The 17,341-nt window shown below is 49.1% G+C and overlaps 1 protein-coding gene across 1 annotated transcript; it reads right to left on the bottom strand.

Moving 5' to 3' along the window:
* Positions 1-4,886: 4,886 nt before the first annotated feature.
* On the bottom strand, positions 4,887-7,036 carry DDIT4 (DNA damage inducible transcript 4). The gene is made up of 3 exons (XM_006077079.3): positions 6,876-7,036; positions 6,498-6,753; positions 4,887-6,224 (listed from the first exon to the last, which is right to left on the bottom strand). The coding sequence occupies exons 2-3, from the start codon at positions 6,691-6,693 to the stop codon at positions 5,731-5,733; spliced, it is 690 nt and encodes a 229-aa protein (XP_006077141.1). The 5' UTR covers positions 6,694-6,753; positions 6,876-7,036; the 3' UTR covers positions 4,887-5,730.
* Between the last annotated feature and the right edge of the window lie 10,305 nt (positions 7,037-17,341).

Genomic DNA, 17,341 nt, shown 5'->3' with positions numbered 1-17,341 from the left:
CAATTTGCTCATGGCTTCTCTTTACCTTCCTTAGTGAAAAATTTACTGTACTTACACTGCTACTTCTAAGTCGCTTCAGTCGTGTCCAACTCTGTGCGACCCCATAGACGGCAGCCCACCAGGCTCCCCCGTCCCTGGGATTCTCTAGGCAAGAACACTGGAGTGGGTTGCCATTTCTTTGTCCAATGCATGAAAGTGAAAAGTCAAAGTGAAGTTGCTCAGTCATGTCCAACTCTTAGCAACCCCATGGACTGCAGCCTACCAGGCTCCTCCTCCGTCCATGGGATTTTCCAGGCAAGAGTACTGGAGTGGGGTGCCATTGCCTTCTAAATGGAACCCTAATTATAGCACTATAATAATTTATGCTTTAAAACTTCTAGGGCTCATTTTATGTACTTTTTCATGTGTGTTAAAATTTTTTAATTGATGTATAATTTACATACAGAAAAATGCACCCTTTTATTAGGTGTTCAATTCTATGGAGGTGTGCTGCCGTCCATGGGGTCGCAGTCAGACACAACTTAGCAACTGAATTGCAGATTTCTCCTGTTAAAAGTGTACAGTTAAATGGGTTTTAGTATATTCACTGAGTTGCAGAATTTAGAATGTTATCATCACCCCCAAAAGAAACTCTGTCCACTAGCATTCACCCTCATCTTCCCCTGTTGCCCAGGCCTAAGCAACTCATCTACTTTTTATTTCTATGATTAGTTTTTTCTGGACATTTCATATAAATGTACTCATACAATATGTGATCATGACTTGCTTCTTTCACTTACCATGACATTTTTGAGAACCATCAAATGTGGTAGCATGGATTAATACTTCATTTTTTTAATTGACAAATAATATTTCCACTGTATGAATATACCATGTTTTATTTATCCATTCATGTGGATGGACATTTGGTTTGTTTCTACTTTGATATTGTGAATAATGCTGCTATGAAGATTCATACATACACTTTTGTGTGGACATACATTTCATTTCTTGGGTGTATCTTAGAAGTGGAATTGCTGCGTCATATGGTAACTATATGTTTAACATTATGAGGCACTACCAAACTCTTTTCCAAAATGACTGTACCGTTTTACAAACCATCCAGCAATGTATGAGGGTTCCAGTTTTCCCATATCCTTGCCAATATTTGGTATTGCCTGCATCTTTGATTATAGCCATTCTGGTGGTATGAAACAGTATCCTATTGAAGTGCTAATTTACACTTCCCTAATGACCAATAGTTAAAACAATTTTTTTTCATAAATGCTTATAGGGCATTCATATATCTTCTTCAAAGAAAGCTCTATTCAGATCTTATGTTCATTTTTTAATTAGGTTGCATGAGTTCTTTATATATTCTAGATGAAAATTGCTTATCATGTATAGGATTTGCAAAATATTTTCTCCCAGTTTGTGGGTTGACTTTCTTCTTTCTTGATAGTGTCCTTTGAAGCACAAATATTTAAAAATTTTATAAAGCCTAACTTGTTGATCCTCTCTTTTGAAACTTGTGTTTTTGGTGTCATATCTAAGAAGTCATTGCCTAATCCAAGATCATGTAGATTTACTTCTATATTTTCTTCTAAGAATTTTATAGTTTAGTTCTTCCATTTAGGTCTGTGATCTACTTTGAGTTAATTTTTGTGTATACATAATTCTTTAAAAAAATTCAGATATTATGGTATAATTTACGTTCAATAAAATTCACCATTTTAAGCATACAATTGAATTAGTTTTATATAGGTATACTTTTAATCTTTCTTGATTGTTAGATTTTTTTTCCTGGGAAGTTAGGGATAGGGAAAATTGAATATATAGCCATTTTCTCTCTCTCATTTTTCTTTGCCCCACAGTTTTGCTTGTAAACGTATGTGTGTGATTATGTGGGAGTCTGTGTGTGAGAGAGAGAGAAAACTTTGACTTTACCATCAGCTTTTTAAGGGTTCCCACTTACTTTGGCTTCGTCTTGCAGGTCCACGGCCCCATTTCACTGTATGTAGGTTGAATAAATGAATGCAGTAATCAAGTGACCATCTATCTGCCAGTGTCTGCCCTCTGCAGCCATCAGCACTGCCTGGCCACAGATATTTTCATGCAGCTGCCCATTGTTGGGACTTCCTAGCTGGGACCCTGCATGGATGTGTCTGGGTTTAATGGACTGTTTTCTAATTTGTGATTCCTTCATAAAGAGCCCCCTTGCAGGAGAATTATAGAGTCCTGTATTAATCTATTAATTGGGCCTGATTTCTATGCCTCATGTTTCCTCAGCTTGCTGCCCCAGCAGCAAAAGCAGGATGAGGCTGACTGGGACACCTGAGCTGGGGAAGCAGCAGGGTTCCGTGAATTGAGCCAAAGGCCCAGGAGGTAGGAGACACTTTTCCCTTCTTACCCCTGCTCACTGAGCCGCTCTGAGCCTTCGAATTCCTTCTGGAACATGAGGCAGAGTTAAAGGAACCTTATATAGGGTGCTTAATATGCACTGGGTTTAGAAAACTACAGCTTAGAAGTGATGCTATCTGAGCACAGTAGCCCAATATGATGTTTTTTACAAGAACTTATTAAGATTATATATTGACATGACTGTTGTTAAGGTGATGACTTTAGAGCATTAGAGGAAAGTCAGATCAGAAGGGAAGGCAGTCAAAGGTGGTTTCTATCACAGGGTGTCTGCTCTGCCACAGCTCAGGCCTCCCATCTCTTGCCCAGCCACTGACTTCCTCTGCCAGTGGTGTACTCCAGTTATACCTTTTTCCAGATGGAAACTGCAGTCTTTCATTAATTCAGAAAGGTCTGAGTGTCAGGCTAACTACTGAAAATTTATAAACCCTGAAAATTGAGGTCCAGAGGGAAGTGGGACCTTAGGGTCCCTCCCACTCAGGGTCCCCATGCCTAGACTAGTACCTGCCCTTTCAGGCCACACTCATGGCCTTCCTGCCTCAAGATCAAGGAAATCAATACAAATTTTATAGGCCAAACAGAATGATTTCAGAAAGCATTTTTCAAAGTTGGATTTTATACGGAAGTCTCATAAGCTTTATTAGCTTTCAGTCTTGGCAACAAAGAAACCTGCTTCATCTTCTCTTCAACAGCCCAATACCTAGGACTAAGCTCCCTTAGGCCTCTTAGGAGGTCTAAGAGCCCCAGCCTGGGGGGCTCTTTCTATCTTATTTGGGGGGATTTTCAAGCACCATGAGGATGAGGAAAGGGAGTCTGGCCACAGGAAAGAGCATCTTAGCTGAGCCTTCTTGGGAACGCAAGTTTTCCTCTGGTCTTCCTGCTAAGAGAAGGAATGACCTGAGGGTGCTTGCTGCTTCCTGGTCTAGGAGAGGGTTAATGCTTACCACCCTATCCCTCTCTTGCCTCCAAATACCAGTAAGACTCTCTAGACATGATTGTTTTCCTCTTTGGGGGCCAGGGAAGCACAGCCATGAGAATTGCCCCTGATCTCAGTTCCTGGAAGAGTGCCCCCAGACACCACCGAAGTGCTAGGTCTGCCTTACTTTCAGCTCCACCCTGAGGGGCTAAGAGTGGGCAAGGACAGCCAAGGTCAGAAGAAGATATGGTCATTTAGGGGTTAGGCCTCTGTTAGTAAACGTTTCTGCTCCAGCCTGTACCTCCCCCCAGCTCCAGATGCACATATCCAATCACCTACTCCACTTGGATGTCAAATAGACATCTATAAAACTGTTTACTAATCTGTAAAACTTTACTAACCCTCACCCCACCCACCCCTCCCAGGGTGGCTATCAGGAAGATGTGCCAAGAAGTAAGGGCTCTCTTAAAACTGCTCTGGGCACCTTCTTACTTTTTACCACCATTTTCAAATCTAGTTCTAACCACTTCATTCATCTTGGGGAACAAGTCATTTCATTCCACTAGAGACGTGAGTCTTCTAGACCATCCCGAAGCTCAAGACCGTGTCAGGATCCTGAATGACAATGCAGATTCCTGCGGCCCTGCCCCAGACACATGCAATCAGAATCTCCACCAGGGCAGGGGGCTCTGTGTTTAATTCAGGCCCCGACAGATTTGACTCTACAATCCAGTGGAAGAACTACTGTTTCACAGTTGGGCAAACAAGGCCTGTCTCAGACAAGGAAGAGAAACAAAGGAGATAACAACCCTCCAGAGGCTGGTGTGGGAGGACTGGCTGAGTCGCTGGGAGGGAGGAGTGGGAAGGGCCCTGGCCTTCATCTGGCCCAACCCCAACTTCACTGATAAGGAAATTGGGGCCCAAAGAGTGTAATGAGTCCAGGTCACCAAGAACATTCACGAAATGTTCTGCAGTCCCCTGGCTCCCGAAGCCCTCGCCACGCCTCCTGTGTGTGTTGTGTGTTTTGTTCCTGCCTGGCAGGTCTTGCCCCTCTCTAAGCCCTAAGTTCCTTGTCTAGTCAGAGGCTTGAACAAAGTAAGTCTTTTTCAAACTCCATGCCTTTTGCTCCTGCTCCCTAGCCTTTTCTTGTCCGGAGATAAAATGTGTGTAATTTTCATGACTGTAGAACAAATAGAACTGTGCCTTTTTTCACACACCCAAAATGTCTTTTGCAGTCCTTTAAGTGCCTGTAAGAACGGTGGGCTCAGCAGTCCTTTGTGCCAGGCCCTTCTAACCCCAGGCAGTCAGGTGAGACTCTGACTCTGTGAGGTCTGACTCCCTCCTCAGCTTCCAGGGCTTTTCCTTGGTAGCTCAACCAGCAGAGCAAAGGGAGCCAGGGTTCTTGACACAGAGGGCGCTCAGCCTGCATACCTCCAATACCGTGCTGGCAGGGGGCATCAGACCTTCCTGAGGAACCGAGAAACACAGAGCTGCACCCGAGTCTGATGAAACCCACCTTCTACAGCACCCATCTCCCTCCCTTTTATTTCGTGGCACTAATGAGAGACATGTGTTTTAACAAACTTTTTTTTATTAGAAAAGTAAAAAACATTGCATAGGTCTTAATACTTGAACATCAAGTGTATTCATGAACAGCGAGTATCTTCATGTAAACAGTTCTAGATGGAAGATCCAGATGGTACTCCTCTGGGGGAGGGGTGCCAGCCCCCACCCCAATCAGCCCCATCCCCTCACAGCTCAACCCTTTAGTACACATCCAGGGATGGGCCACACACAGCTCCCAGGTGTATTTATTCTTCAAGTGTCAAAGATCCCCAAGTGATCCTAACACCCACCCCTTTCTACTCTTACATTCATGCGTCTGTAAGATAGCTGCCTCGAACAGGTCAGTAGTGAAGCTATGATCAAAAAACAAAAACAAAGAACCAAACATTTGGGCCCTTCAGACCATGAGATACACGAATCACCTCGATGACCTCCCCCCTCCCACCAGGGCCAGCTATGGTGAAACACACATCCCTCGCAGAGGCCAGAGCAGCCCAGCTGCTCTCCCGGTTCTGTCACGCCACTGTTGCCTTAACTGTCAGTAACAGTAAAAATAACTGGGTACATGCTACATACACATCCAGTCAGAAGCCTGGTTGGCCCCTAAGCCTTTGTTCATGCTACAGTACTGAGGGGCAGCGTGTGCCTTCAACTGGGAGCCACCAGCTCACACCTCAGTGAGCTTCCTAGGGAAACACTGTGTTCCCCCCACCTTGACTTTTCCACCCTCAGGTGGCTGTTGTCAGTTTTCTAAGGGCAGGCACCAGTCCCTCAGCCTCTGCTTGCCCCCCAACCCCAAAAGTTCAAAACTGTCTCTGACATGGGGGCGTTACGGCCCCCCAGGCCCAAGTTCAACACTCCTCGATGAGAAGTTGCTCCGAGCTGTACAGTTTCTTCTTGATTACTCTGAAGCCAGTGCTCAGCGTCAGGGACTGGCTGAAGCCAGGGACGAAAGGAGAGTTGGCAGAGCTAAACAACCCCTGGATCTTGGGCCAGAGGCGTGAGTCCAGGCGCAGCACGAGGGTCAGCTGGAAGGTGGGCACCAGGCTGGGGTCGAGGGCCAGTTGCCCCACGCTGTGGCAGCTCTTGCCCTGCTCTACGCAGACGTCCAGCAGCGCCCCTCGCAGGCCGCACGGCTCGCTGTAGGCCAGGCGCAGTAGTTCTTTGCCCACCTGGCTCACCAGCTGACCCGGCATCAGCAGGCGCGCGGGGCGCCGCGAGCCCAGTCGGGCCTGGGCCAGGCTCTCTTGCAGCAGCTGCATCAGGCTGGCACACAGGTGCTCATCCTCGGGATCGCTGAGCAGCTCGAAGTCGGGCAGGGACACCCCATCCAGGTATGCAGAGTCTGCAAGGGAAAGCAATAGGGGAGGATTAGGTAAGAGAAGCTCCAAACGGGGGAAGTGCTGTTTCGCTAAGAAACCAGCACTTCTTCCCACTCCGTGCCTCAGTTTATGCCCCATGATAGAACCCTATACCTCAATTCCTCTCCTCTGCTTGTCCCCTTCCGCAATCCGTATTCTGATGGGATAGGAAGTCTAGGTGGGCTTTGACTCCTAGCGCGGTGTTTCCTCACCTCCCCGGCCCTTCTACTCGTGTCCGGCTCCTGCCTACCGCTTACCTTCCTCTGGCCCAAAGCCACTGTTGCTGCTGTCCAGGGACTCGCAGTCCGAGCTCTCCAGGCTCCCGCAGCGGCCGAGTCCTTCTTCTCGGGCCGCCGACCCCCACGCTGAGCGCGGCGGCTGATTTGGGGTGGGAGTTCGGGACAAGGACGAGGACGAAGAGGACGACGAGAAGCGATCCCAAAGGCTAGGCATGGTGAGGATGGACGCCAGGGCGTCTGCCGATGAGCTCAGGGTACTGGAGCTCAGAAGACGCTGTAAGAGAAAAGCGGTTCAGATGGGGCGTCAGTCTGGGGGCTGGATCAGACAGAGCGCTAAGACCCCCACGGCCGAGGCCTCTCGGCTCAGTGATCAGCGTACACAGAAGGGACACTCACCAGTTACTGCAGTCAGCGAGAACTGCTGGGACAAGTGCGTACTGCCGCTTGAATGAGTGCGCGAACTGGTGCCAAGCCCCGAGCTCTGCCCAGACCTGTCCCTTCTCCCCACCCGCACCTCCCCCTAGGCCTGCCGCGGTCCCTAGCACCAGCGCCGAGAGACCTATAAGGGCTAGTGCAGAGAGGCCACACCCCTTCCGCGAGGCGGCCCAATCCAGACCCGGGAGTGTGGCCCACGTCGACCAATGGGCTTCAGGCGCACGTTCGCAACGTTCTCTCCTGCCCAGTGACAGCCGCCTGGCCCCGCCCCCGTTGAGCCCCAGAACGCTCGGGGACGAACCCCCGAGCCGCGGCCACGCCCCCTTTCTGGAAGGGATCTGTGGCGGCTGCAGCTGCCAAGGTCCCCGAGGGCGCTCGCGGCAGGGGAGGATCAAGGAAAGACTTGTTTATTATACGGTCGTATTTCTGATGGAGGGGGTAGGCCGCAGCCGCGGGGGGAAGAGGCAGGGGAACTTGAAGGGGCAACAGGCAGGGAAAACGGTTGCACCCAGCGTCTGAAAGCCTGCGAGCTACAGGCACAATTGGGTGCCCGGCTGGATACTCGTGGGACGGCGGCGCGGGAGGAGACGTTAATCCAGCCGGCTCTCGCACACGTATCCCACGCTAACCTTGCCTTACGAAAGGACTGGGGGTGGGGTGCAAAGACTGGGCTGCTCCGGGCACCGTTCTCCCTCTTCCCGGCCGCCCCACCTGCCCGCCCGCCTGTTACTCTCCAGCCCCAGGGGATGGATTAATGCGGGGGCCAGGGTCCGTGCCCGGAATGTGAGCCTGGTCCCCAAACAGTGTCCGCTCCTTCCAGCTGCCTACAAGAAGAGGGTTTGGGAAATGTGGTTAAAGCAGTATTGATGGGCCCGGGTTCCTAGCGTTTGGTTCTCAGCTGGGAACTGACTCTCATTATCATGCCCGATGGACCGACTGCGGTGCGGCTGTCTCTCCAGTCCGCTGCGGCGAGAGAACCCAAGGCGTCTGCTGGGTCCTAGCGCCCCTCTCCACCAAACGCTTTGTGTAAAAGACCCGGAGAGTTGCATCAGGATCGAGGACCTAGATCTCCAGAAAAAGCCCCGGAGAGCAATCGCCATCCCCTGTTTCGTCATTCAGGCGGTGCCACAGAAAATGTGACCCGACGGCGGTAATATAGAAAACTAACAGAGATTGCTGACGGTGAGAAGAGGTTCGGACAGATTCGACCTTTATTTACTTAGGAGATTTATCAATCTGGGACACAGAATCCTGATGGAAGAGAAAACCAAACTTACATCAGACGCTCCCGTGCCGGGGCGGGCCAGAGCCTAACCAGATCAGGCTGGCGGGCCTCGCTTCCGGGCAGACTTGTGGGACCAAAGACACTTGCCACTGGAGTAATCAGGCCGCTGTCATCCACACACTCCGCTCCCATTTAAAAAAAAAAGACTGACCCGTGGGTCTTCTGGGTAAACCAAGACTTAAAACTGTAAACGATCAGAATTCAAACCCTGCACCCCATCCGCTTCCAGCAGATGAGAGAACCATCTCTGGAGACAAATTCATGGATAAAAAATAAATCAGTTGACTCAGATTAGGAGACACCTTAAAGACTGCTGCAAAATAGAATAGTCTTTTGGCTGCCAGGGCTTTCGAGGCCTCCACACTGGCCCTTTCTTCCTGTTCTCCAAGCTCCAGTAGCTTGCTGGGAGCCTTAAAGACACCAGGTCGTGACAGTTGGGTGAAGTGCTTGGGGGACTGAGGGGAGATGACATCCTCTCGAAATTACCCTTTACTGAGGTGAGAAGAAAAGAGTTGGGGTGACCTGTATGGGTGTGTCTCTCTGTCACTCAGAGTAAAGATCAGGGAATTAGTCTATCAAGACCGTTCTCTCCTCCCAGGCTGACTGGACTGGGGAGACAGCAAGAGACAGAGTGGTTTTCTTCTCTCTCCCCAATTCCCTGCATGAAAAAACATTCTGAAAAATGTGGAACACTAATCTACGAAAAATAGAGGTTTTGTAAGCAAAAGAATCCAGAGTTATTCTAGAAAGGTCAGTTTACTAGGAATCATTCATTCATTCAATAAATGGCCATCATGGAAGTAGTGTGTTGTGGAGCCATATCCTGTGTGCCAAACACCTTTTTTCATTCACTGTCTCATTCTGTTAATAAAACAGCTTAAAAAAAACCACACACACATACACACAGCTTTTTATAATTGGAAAGGGTTATGTTAAATGAGCACTGGATAATTTTGTTTCTTTAAAAAAAAAAACTCCATTAATGTTGTCTCATTGTTTTCAAAAAGTGATGAGAAAAGGACAGGCAGTCTTAACCTTGAAGGTTTTTCCCGTAGTAGGAGACAGTAGGCTATAGGGTAAAAGACCACCCAGGAGGAGGCCTAGCTGCAGGGGGGATGAGGGTGGAGGGCAAAATGGCTTCTCCACTGACATTCTTCGCCCATACTGTTGTCTGTTAGCAGAACCTTTGGATCTAAAGGGGAGTTTCTTAACAACCCCTCAGAGGGGCCTGGTTGAAGGGTCTTGGTTTATCCTGTGAGGTGAAGGGTCCTGTGAGGTGAAGGGCAGGATCCCTTCCCCAAGGCAGTGGCTGGAAAGACATTGTTACCATCTCACATACTGAAACAGATGGGATGAAGGGGGACCCCAAAAGGTGGTACTTGAAGGAAGGAGACAGCTACATTACATCTCCTAGTCTCTGAGCCAGGCCTCTTCAGAGCCTTTAAAGATTCTATGAACCCCGCATTTGGTGTGCTTCTCTCCGTCTCAGGCCTAGGCTGGCTGCTGGTCAGGCTTGCCTGGACATGTTTCCACCAGCAGATTTTGAGACCAGCTCTGGCATCCCGTCCTCCAGGAAGACCTCCCCAGCTGGTGAATCCAATTCACCATCCCTTAGGTGCCCCTCCTCAGGTCATCCTTGCACCTCATGCACATCTCTGTTAATAACTGTTTCCACTTTAGTTTTCTCACTGGACTATGAGCTTCTTAAAGGTGGTGTTCTTCCCTCTCTCTCTTTTTCTTTTTTTTTGCCACACAAAATCTTAGTTTCCTGAACAGGGATCTAACCTGTACCCCCCTGTATGGGAGAGCAGAGCCTTAGCCACTTGGACCACCAGGGAAATCCCTGTTCTACTCAACTTTCAGTGTAAAGCACATAGTAGAGGCTCAGTGAATACTCCTTGGATGAACAAATGAATTAATGGATAAAGCAAGAACGTGGATTCTCTGAGAACCGCAGGCCTACATCTGGGTTTTCATGATCTGGTGGACTTTGGGGTAGGCCTTCAGAAGAACTGCTTGCTACCTTTCTATCCCATTTCTGACAAGTGCTGCCAAAAGTGTTGGATGTATCTGAATATTTCCCTTCTTCCTTTGCTCAGGTCTAGCAGCGGGGCTTCCAAGGTAACCTAATTCTTTCAGTTGGAGTACAGTCGGCAACCCCAGGAAGCTGGGGAGAGAGGTGCATTGTGGGAAATGCACACATTGTCAGAGAGGGCTGACTTGTAGGAAATCTTTTAAAGCAATTTGTACTTTCCTTTCGAGTACCTTAAAAAAACTTAAAAAAAATTTTTTTTTATTGAGATGAAATTCACATATAAAATGAAACTTTTTAAAGTGCACAAGTCACTGGCATTTAATGTGTCCACATGCTGTGCCCTCACCACCTCCGTCCATTCTACAATATCTTGATCATCCCAAAGGAGACCCTGAGCTCACCAAGCAGTCACTCTCTTCTACTTTTGAAGTTTATATTCCTGTGTTGGTGGGAGTACGGATGTCCCTTTGCACAACTCCAGAGGGCATTGTTAACCATTCAAGTCTGTGCATTTACATGTGTCTTCTGGGGAAAGCATGCCTAACATAGGCACAGTGTGCAACATGGAATCTGTGCCAAGCGACCCTGAAAGGGAGATGGCTGAACTCCCAGCAGCAGTGGGCTAAGTGTCACGTCCCCTGTGACTCAGGCCTCTGGAGTTGGTAACCAGGTCCCAAGTCCCAGTCTCTGTGGCCAGGGCCCTGCCCATGCAGACACTCACTCCACATCTTCCCAGGCTCTGCTGTCTTCCTGTAGGGCCCACAGCAGCCTGCAATTTAAAGTCAATGAGCACTCACTCCTTGGCCACCTGCCCCTCCCTGTTCTGGTGGTTTCTGTCCTGCGCACAGGTTCCCAGGGCCTCAGTCTGGCAAGTTGCTCCAGTCGGGTTTGGGGAGTTTAACCAGATCTTGGGGTGGGAGTGTGGTTCTTGGAACCCCAGAATTCAGGATGAGAACCCCTGAAGGCCAGCTGGCATGCCTGTGTGGCTCTGCTTGGGGCGCCTCCAGAGCCTTTTGGAAGCATGTCATTGAGGGGAGTGGAGGAGGCTGGAGGAGCGTGGGTGGTAGGGAGAGGGTAGAGCGGTGGTGGGAGGTGGGGACAATGAAGCCAGCAGAAGTGTTCCCAGGACTTCTGTGGCTTTTTTACTTGAAAAACAAACAACTTGGTCAAAATAGCAAGATTATAAGTGCACCTGGTTTACTAGGAGGGCTGTGAAAAGCTGTTGACAGCTGAGGACTACGTAGGATTTTAACTGTGCTGTTGGAGGGGTAATTAAAAATTCAGTGAGGAATCTTTTTGCAAATAAAGCTACTTTTTGAAATGGAAATACTGACAATACATTGTATTATGCAGCCTTTCAAAGAAGCTTTTGAATTGTATTATCTACTTACACCCAGAGGAATGAACATAATACCATTCTACAGAGGAGCAAATTGAGGCCAAGAGTGAGTGTCCTGTAATCTTTCCATCAACTTGTGGCTTTCAAGCCTGATTGATAATTAGAATCTTCTGTGGAGCTTGTAAATCATAGATTCCCACCTCCCCAGCCCCCATTCTGATTTGGTAGGTCTGAATGGGACCCTTTTGTACAAAAGCTCCTCGGGAGGTCGTGATGCTCTTGTTTAGTTGGGATGTCTGCGAACTGAGGACTGACTTCTCAGGAAGAAGGGTAGGCCCTGGAAGGAACACTGGGTTGGCTCCCCAGCCTCTCTGTGGGTGGGGGGTGGGTTCGGGGTTGGTGAAATGGCACAGCTATGGAGAGTAGGCCTACTTGTGGCAATGGTGAGCTCACAGCCAGCCAGTTCTGCTGGGCTCCCAGGTTTCACAAGAAGCCATTTCCTCTGGGGACAGGACAAAGGGCAGAGGGAACCCCACAAAAGGCTGGCTTGTTAAACCACCATGACAAAGGCGGAGGATAGCCTGAGGCTCCTGCAAGAATCCAGGTTACCCCTTGCACTGATGAAAGTCCTGACGGCCTACCAGACCTCACTGCTCCCCTCCTCGTCTCCCATGCAGCCAGAATTGCCCATGGGACCCAGACTCCAGGCACTGTCTCTTTTCTCACTGACACACTGCACTGCTTCTCAGGAAGGAATCCCATCTGCGGGGTCAGCTTTTGGCCAGCTTCCCAGAATCCCTCTCCCATCCTAGCATCTGAACTCTTATGAGAAAAGAAAATAGTGAAGTGGAGGGAGGGTGAGGCAACACCCCTCTCCAGTTAGTACCCCAAACTGCTTTCTGAGGCAAGCCCAGGTCCTATGAGGGGATAAGAGTCAGCTGACCCCAGTTCAGGCCATTTGGCTGCTAAGGATGAATAGGGTACTGGGCTGTGGCCTGAAGCAGCCCCTAGGAAGCATAATGTCTTTGAAACTCAGTATTTTCATTACAAAGTATCATTTTATTTTATTACTTTTATTACAAATAATATAATCTTGCATTCTATTTTATATTTTATCTGTGTGGGGGAATTTGTGTTAATTTTAGTAGCAAACTTTAAAATGACTTAATAGTTAAATTTCTTAATCTTCCCTGCCCCCACAAAAACCCTTTTTAACAAAAGATTCACTGCGTTTATCCTGTGGCTTCATATACTGCTGGGGATTTTCATACCCCAGTTTTGAAAACCCAGAACTAGAGAGTCTCAAAGGCCTATTCAAGCACCACAAAGATCATAACAAAGAAAAAAAAAGATTTAAATTCTATGGAGCTCCTTTTCTAAAACTCCCAGGCCTGACCTGTAGGGTGGTGGACCATCTGGAGGAGGCCTGCCAGAGAAGGTAGAAACAGACGTCCCAGTTCAGCCCTTTCAGTGTGCTTGCTTTTTGAGGGTTTCCAATTGCCATATATCAAAGGGGGGAGGCGGGGTCAGGTTGGGCTTTGTTCCCTCAAGCTGGGGGGTGGAGTGGGGGTGGGGGATGACAAGGGTGATCAGAAGCTGCTACCCTGGGGACAGCCTGAATCTGGGCTTGCTGCCTGCCTGGGAAGTAAAATGAGCTCACCCCCTCTACCCCCGCTGCTACACACACACACACACACACACACACACACACACAAGAAAAGAGGGACCAGGAGGGCTGGCCACCTTCTGGGTACCCTAAGGGGCTGAGGTGAGGTGAGCACTGCTGGATTAATACTCAGCAGAGAGAGAAGAGAAGTCAGTTCTCCACTCTCAGGATTCTTCTGTCAGTGGAGTGAGTGAATCTTAAAATCTTTGAATGTTAGGGCCTGCAGCCCCTGGGAAAGTGCCTCTTTTAGGAACCCCCTCCCCACTTTATGGATAAGGAACCAAGCTGGAGAGCAGGGAGCCTCATGAGTTCTCCTAGCAATTAGGCCTTATTCAGTCTTCAAGAACTTTCTTTTCGCAGGCTTGTAACCCCTTCCTGGCTCCTGTCAAGTTTCTTAACTTCACTCAGAATTGCGGCTTTTCTCTCTAGTGGCCTTAGTAGCCAAAGGCTTGAAAAACTCAGGTCTGTGCAAAAAGGCAACCACCCAGGGTCTGCATCCTGGGTCTTTGTCTGGAACTCCTTGGCTTGCTGGTGATGGCAGCTGCCAGTTCCACCTGGCAGCTCTGCCACCTCCTCACAAAGATCTTTGACCTTTCTGGAACTCCTTATGGTTTTAAAAACACTCTTATATCTTGAGCATTTTTGTAACTCTGTCAATAAAAACAACTTTTATTTGCGTAGTGTAGACAGGACAGGCCTCATCAGTGTCATTTTACAGGTGAGAAAACAGGCTTGGATAGATGCAGGGACTTGCCTAAGGTCACATAGCCAGTCGGCAGGCTGGAGCCATGACTCTAGATCTAGGCTCATTTCCTTGATTCCAAGCCCCTGACTGATACTCTTAGTTATGAGCCAAAGGAGACTGCATCGCTGAGAAAGGGGGCAGTACCCGCTGGGGACACATGGTATAGAACAGGTGGAGTGAACACCTGGAGTCGACATGGTGTTGTTGACAAAAAACTTTCTCTGCTGGTTTGGCTCTTATTTTATCTGATGAGGCCCTTCCTCCCCTGCAGAATTCAGCAGGGCCCAGCAGTGCTGACTCAATGGCAAAACAGTGTCGCCCAAGGGATCACCTTCAGCTAAACAACCTCAAGCCCAGAAGTGACAGTGATTCTGTCATGTTCCCCCATCCCAGCATCCTTCCTGAGAGCTCTGGTCCCCTCTAGGAAGGCCCATCTGTGAAGTGGTGCGCCGAGGGGTCTCTCCCTGCCCCATCTGTTCCTCTTGTAACCCACAAAGGACAGACTTTGACAGAGGAAGCTAGAAGCCATGGCTCAATCTTTTTGTACTTAAAAATCAAAGGCAGAGAAACACACACACACAAATCTAGACCTCTAGATTCTGCTCTGGGAAGAGGTGAACTTAAGAGCTGAATTGACTTCCCTAGAGCTGAACTGACTTCCCTGCTGTGATTGGTCTGCAGTGGGGGCCAGCGGGATGGGGGAAGGGAAGACCCTTCCTCCCTCTCCTTTCCCCTCCCACCCCCTACCCTCAACCGAGGTGCGCCCTCTGGGGAGCCTGACAGTGGAGGTGACAGATGCTGAGCAGCTGACTGGCGAGGGGGTGCCCATCTCCACGGACCCCTTGGTGTGTGCTGGGGGGAACGGGGACGTGACTTGGAGAACGTGTGCGTGGGGGACGAGGATGGGGGAGGAGGGAAAGTGAGACAGGGGAGGAGAGCGGGGCCAGTGATAGCTCCGCCCACTGGGGGGAAAAGGAAGGGGACTCCTCCTACCGTCTTACAGGAAGGCGGCCGGGCTGCGGAGATGCTGAGCTCAGCGCTACGGCAGTTGGGCTGCTGGGTGGGGGCAGGGCCGGCCCCTCTCTCGGTGAGGGCAGAAGAGCGGGGAGAGAGGGAGGGCGGAGAGGCTGAGGAGGCCCTCACAACCCTGAGGCTGTAACTCTCCTCCGACCGGGTCTGCTAACAAAGCGGTCTCTGTTGGGGTAGGGGAGGCCTCCTGGGTTGCGCACAGAACCCTTATGAGGGTGGGCGGGGGAGTGTTTGTGAGTTACCACCCTACACCCCGACTTAGGTGCAAGAATTAATGGCAGAGGCCGAGCCCTTGTGCCCTCTGACCCCAGGATTTGTTCGGTGGAAGGGGCGCACGGAGAAGTGCCTGCTCCTGTAGGGCTGCAGGTCAGAACTGCCCGGGCCAACTCCAGCCCGTGCAGGAAAGGACTTTTATTTAAGGTAACCTTATAAAAAAGCAGGGAAGGTCAGCTTGGGAGAGGAGCGAAGAAAACTTTGGACCCACTTGGCACAAATGGTTACATGGGTCAAATGGGTGGGTGGCTATTTTTGAGCTGACCTACATACCTATTTGCCTTTTTATCTTTTTATTATCACACGTGGTTATTATGGGAGCTTTTCCTTAGTACTCGGTGCTGCATTTACTGAGGGCTGCACAAGGAGGCTTGTTTGTCATTCTCCCAGAAAGTTTTAAGAGTCTCTGGCCCCAGGAAAGGACATCAATAGGCCAGCAGAAGCTTCACTAAGTTGCTTCTCAAAGGAGCAGGATCTGAACCCAGATGCACCAGTCCAGAGACAATTAGCCTTGGAGGCCAGGAATAACATTCAGATTTGACAGCAATGTCCCAGAGTTTTGCCCAGGCTGGTTTAAAAGCTCCCTCAGCCTGGGCCTCATTGCTTGCCAAAGTTGACCTATGGTGCTACAGCCCCACACTGGCAGGTGAGGCTTGTTCCCTTTACAGGTGGAGAAAATGAGGCAGAGACGAGTTGTGGACAGAACTTGATTTGGGAATTCCTGCTTTGGTTTTGGAGGTAACTTTGTTGTCTTAAGGAGAAACAAGGAGAGCCTAGAACTATTTTACTATTGCTCTGCTTCCCACTACCTTTAGAGCAAGTCTGGCTCCATACCTTGGCCTCACAAACCTCCAGCTTGACTATCTCTAACTGTATCTCCTTCCTGAAGCCAGGGGGGGAAAATCACAGATGGTTCTAATTACCTCTGAAATGCTCTTACATTTTCCATAAAGTACAGTATGCCTGGCTTTGTGTATACAACTTTGCACAGTAATATGTATGTAGATGTGCAAAATATATACAGCCACATACAGTGGCTCACAAAGAGAACATCAGCAAAGTATAAGCATATGATTTACAATATTTTTAATCACGCTAAAGAGAAACAGACATGTAGACTTGGAAGTGAGACTGGGAGAGGTAACATTTCTGTCTTCTCCCATCTGGTGCCCTCTCTGGGGCATGAAATCTTTGGCTCCCAGGAGGAGAATGTGGGATGCTTGCACTCTTTAAACTGCTCTTTTGTGCTTGGATTTTCTTCCAAGGCTGGTATAGTTGATTTTGCTCAGGTTCCCTGTGGGTTACTTTTCCTCTGTGAAGTCAAGTATCTTCCCTTGAGCTTGTTCCCATCTTCACACAGATTACCCTTCCCAGATCCCCTTCTAGCTCTTGTGACTCATACTCCAAGCTTGTCTCAGCTCCGAGCCCTCCAGGAGCCCTTTTTGAACACACTTGGAAAGTTCCACATTCCCTGGCTGGCGAGTGCAGGACAGCGAGTCCAGCCCAGAGCTGCTTGCCTGTGAAGCTAGTGCTCAGTTCTCAGAGCTGTGGATGAGCTGTGCTCTCTTCTCACCTGATGTATATTGAAATGATCCTCTCCTGGGCGTGATGCTCCATCAAGTTGTAAACTCCTTCAGAGGTCACCTATTTTAAATCTTTAAACACCTAACAACCACAACTTGCCCCAACACACACACACACACACACACACACACTGTACACATATGTCCCTACCTCTGTATGTTATCTACATATGGTATGTGCTCAATAAGTATTTGGCCTGGGGAACTCGGCTACCACTGAGCTCTGATAGCGTGTCTTACTGTCACAGAAAGTTAAAACTGAAAGGGGGATTTCCCTTCTCATCAGCTGAGAGGAGTAAAGGGGAAGTGGCCTAGAATGGAAACCAGATCCCACGGTCTGCCAGCTTCACAGGCCCTCGCTCCTGGTGGCCGCCTCCCATCTCCTTGGTTGTTTCCTTTCAAAGCCCTCATCCCATATGTAATTATCCATGTATTTATCTGTGTGGATGTATAATGCCTTTCTTTCCCACTG

The sequence above is a fragment of the Bubalus bubalis genome, chromosome 4, assembly GCF_019923935.1.
Source record: "Bubalus bubalis isolate 160015118507 breed Murrah chromosome 4, NDDB_SH_1, whole genome shotgun sequence".
NCBI lineage: Eukaryota > Metazoa > Chordata > Mammalia > Artiodactyla > Bovidae > Bubalus > Bubalus bubalis.
Note: the sequence above shows the minus strand (reverse complement) of the source record. Positions and strands in the feature narration are given on the sequence as shown.

Coding starts and splice junctions, on each gene's coding strand:
- DDIT4 (XM_006077079.3), bottom strand. CDS start 6,693: ATGCCTAGCCTTTGGGATCGCTTCTCGTCGTCCTCTTCGTCCTCGTCC. Junction 6,225..6,497: donor TGGCTTTGGGCCAGAGGAAG/GTAAGCGGTAGG, acceptor TTTCCCTTGCAG/ACTCTGCATACCTGGATGGG.